The following is a 1,381-nucleotide window of genomic DNA, read 5'->3' on the forward strand; positions in this document are numbered from 1 at the left end:
TGTGTGTGTGTGTGGTAGTTAAGTTAACCTGTAGGCAGATGAGTCTCAGTCATTTCCTTACAATAGCAGAGGTTGTATGGGACGTAATCTTTATGATATTCCATCGTATATAAGTAGATTGAGATTGGGGCTGGTATTAATCCTGATAATGATCCATTGGTTGTGGTGATAATGATTATAACGGTGATGATTGATGATGATGATGACGGTGATGATGATGACGGTGATGATGATGATTAGTTTTGTGGATGGTGATGATGATGTTTGTGATGATGATTAACAATAGTACATCAACAACAAAAACAATGACCTTATCTCGCAAAACCACCCCCATCCTCATCACCATCATCACCATCATCACCATCATCACCATCATCACCTTCATAACTATCATCACCATCATCACCATCATAACTATCATCACCATTCTCATCACCATAACTATCATATTTATCATCATCACCATCATCATCACTATAACTATCATCACCATCATCACCATCATCATCACCACCACCAACACAATCATCATCATCATCAAAACCTGTTAAAGTATCCGAAATAGCCATTGCGACGAGCAGCATGTTCGTCGGGTTCCGCATCTGCTTTGTGGTGAGAACCACACAGACGAACAAGTTGGTGACGAAGGTCAGTAGCACAATGACCGGAAGTAGGTACTTATACATCGGGATAACTGCTTCCGGGTAGTCCGTTGGTTTCATGATGCCGGCTGTTGTTGTCGTTATGTTCGGGTTTGTGTTGTTGTTGTTTTCGTTGTTGCTGTTGTTGTTGCTGTTGTTGTTGCTGTTGTTGTGGTTGTTGTTGTGATTGTTGTTGTTGTTATAATTATTATTATTGTAATTATGATTAAAATATTTAATATCGGTAGTAATAGCCGTTGCAGCAGTAGTAGTAGTTGTAGTAGTAGCGACAGCTGTAATAGCTGTAGTGGCAGTAGTAGCACCAATTTTAGCATCAACATCATTTGTAGTAATTGCGAATAAACTTCGCCTCCTATTTGCTAAATCAATGTTGACATTATAATTCATTTTATTAATATTATTATTAGTAGTAGTAGTAGTGGTAGTAGCAGTTGTTGTAGTAGCAATAGCAGCAGCAGTAGCTGCAGCAGTAGTGGTAGTAGTAGTAGTAGCAGTAATTTGATTGTTATATAGTAGTGTTAAGCGCTTAACGAAGCGCTTAACTTTCGGGCGTCGTATTTTGTCTTTTAAATTACTGCTGTTGTTGTTGTTGCTGTTTTTGTTGTTGGTGTTGTTGTTGTTGTTGCTGCTGCTGCTGCTGCTGTTGTTGTTGTTGTCGTTGTTGTTGTAATTGTTGCTGTTGTGGCTGTTGTCGTTGTGGCTGTTGTAATTATTATTAT

General features: G+C 38.6%; 1 protein-coding gene across 1 annotated transcript in view; it reads right to left on the reverse strand.

Moving 5' to 3' along the window:
- HELRODRAFT_122103 (hypothetical protein) overlaps window positions 1-692 on the reverse strand; it is a gene marked incomplete at both ends in the record, with an annotated part of 8,792 nt that extends 8,100 nt beyond the window's left edge. The window contains 2 exons of the mRNA XM_009016215.1: window positions 29-142; window positions 545-692. Of these exons, the coding sequence (XP_009014463.1) occupies window positions 29-142; window positions 545-692 (262 nt within the window). The remainder of the gene's footprint in view (window positions 1-28; window positions 143-544) is intronic.
- Between the last annotated feature and the right edge of the window lie 689 nt (window positions 693-1,381).

The sequence above is a fragment of the Helobdella robusta genome (genome assembly GCF_000326865.2).
Source record: "Helobdella robusta unplaced genomic scaffold HELROscaffold_178, whole genome shotgun sequence".
Lineage (NCBI taxonomy): Eukaryota > Metazoa > Annelida > Clitellata > Rhynchobdellida > Glossiphoniidae > Helobdella > Helobdella robusta.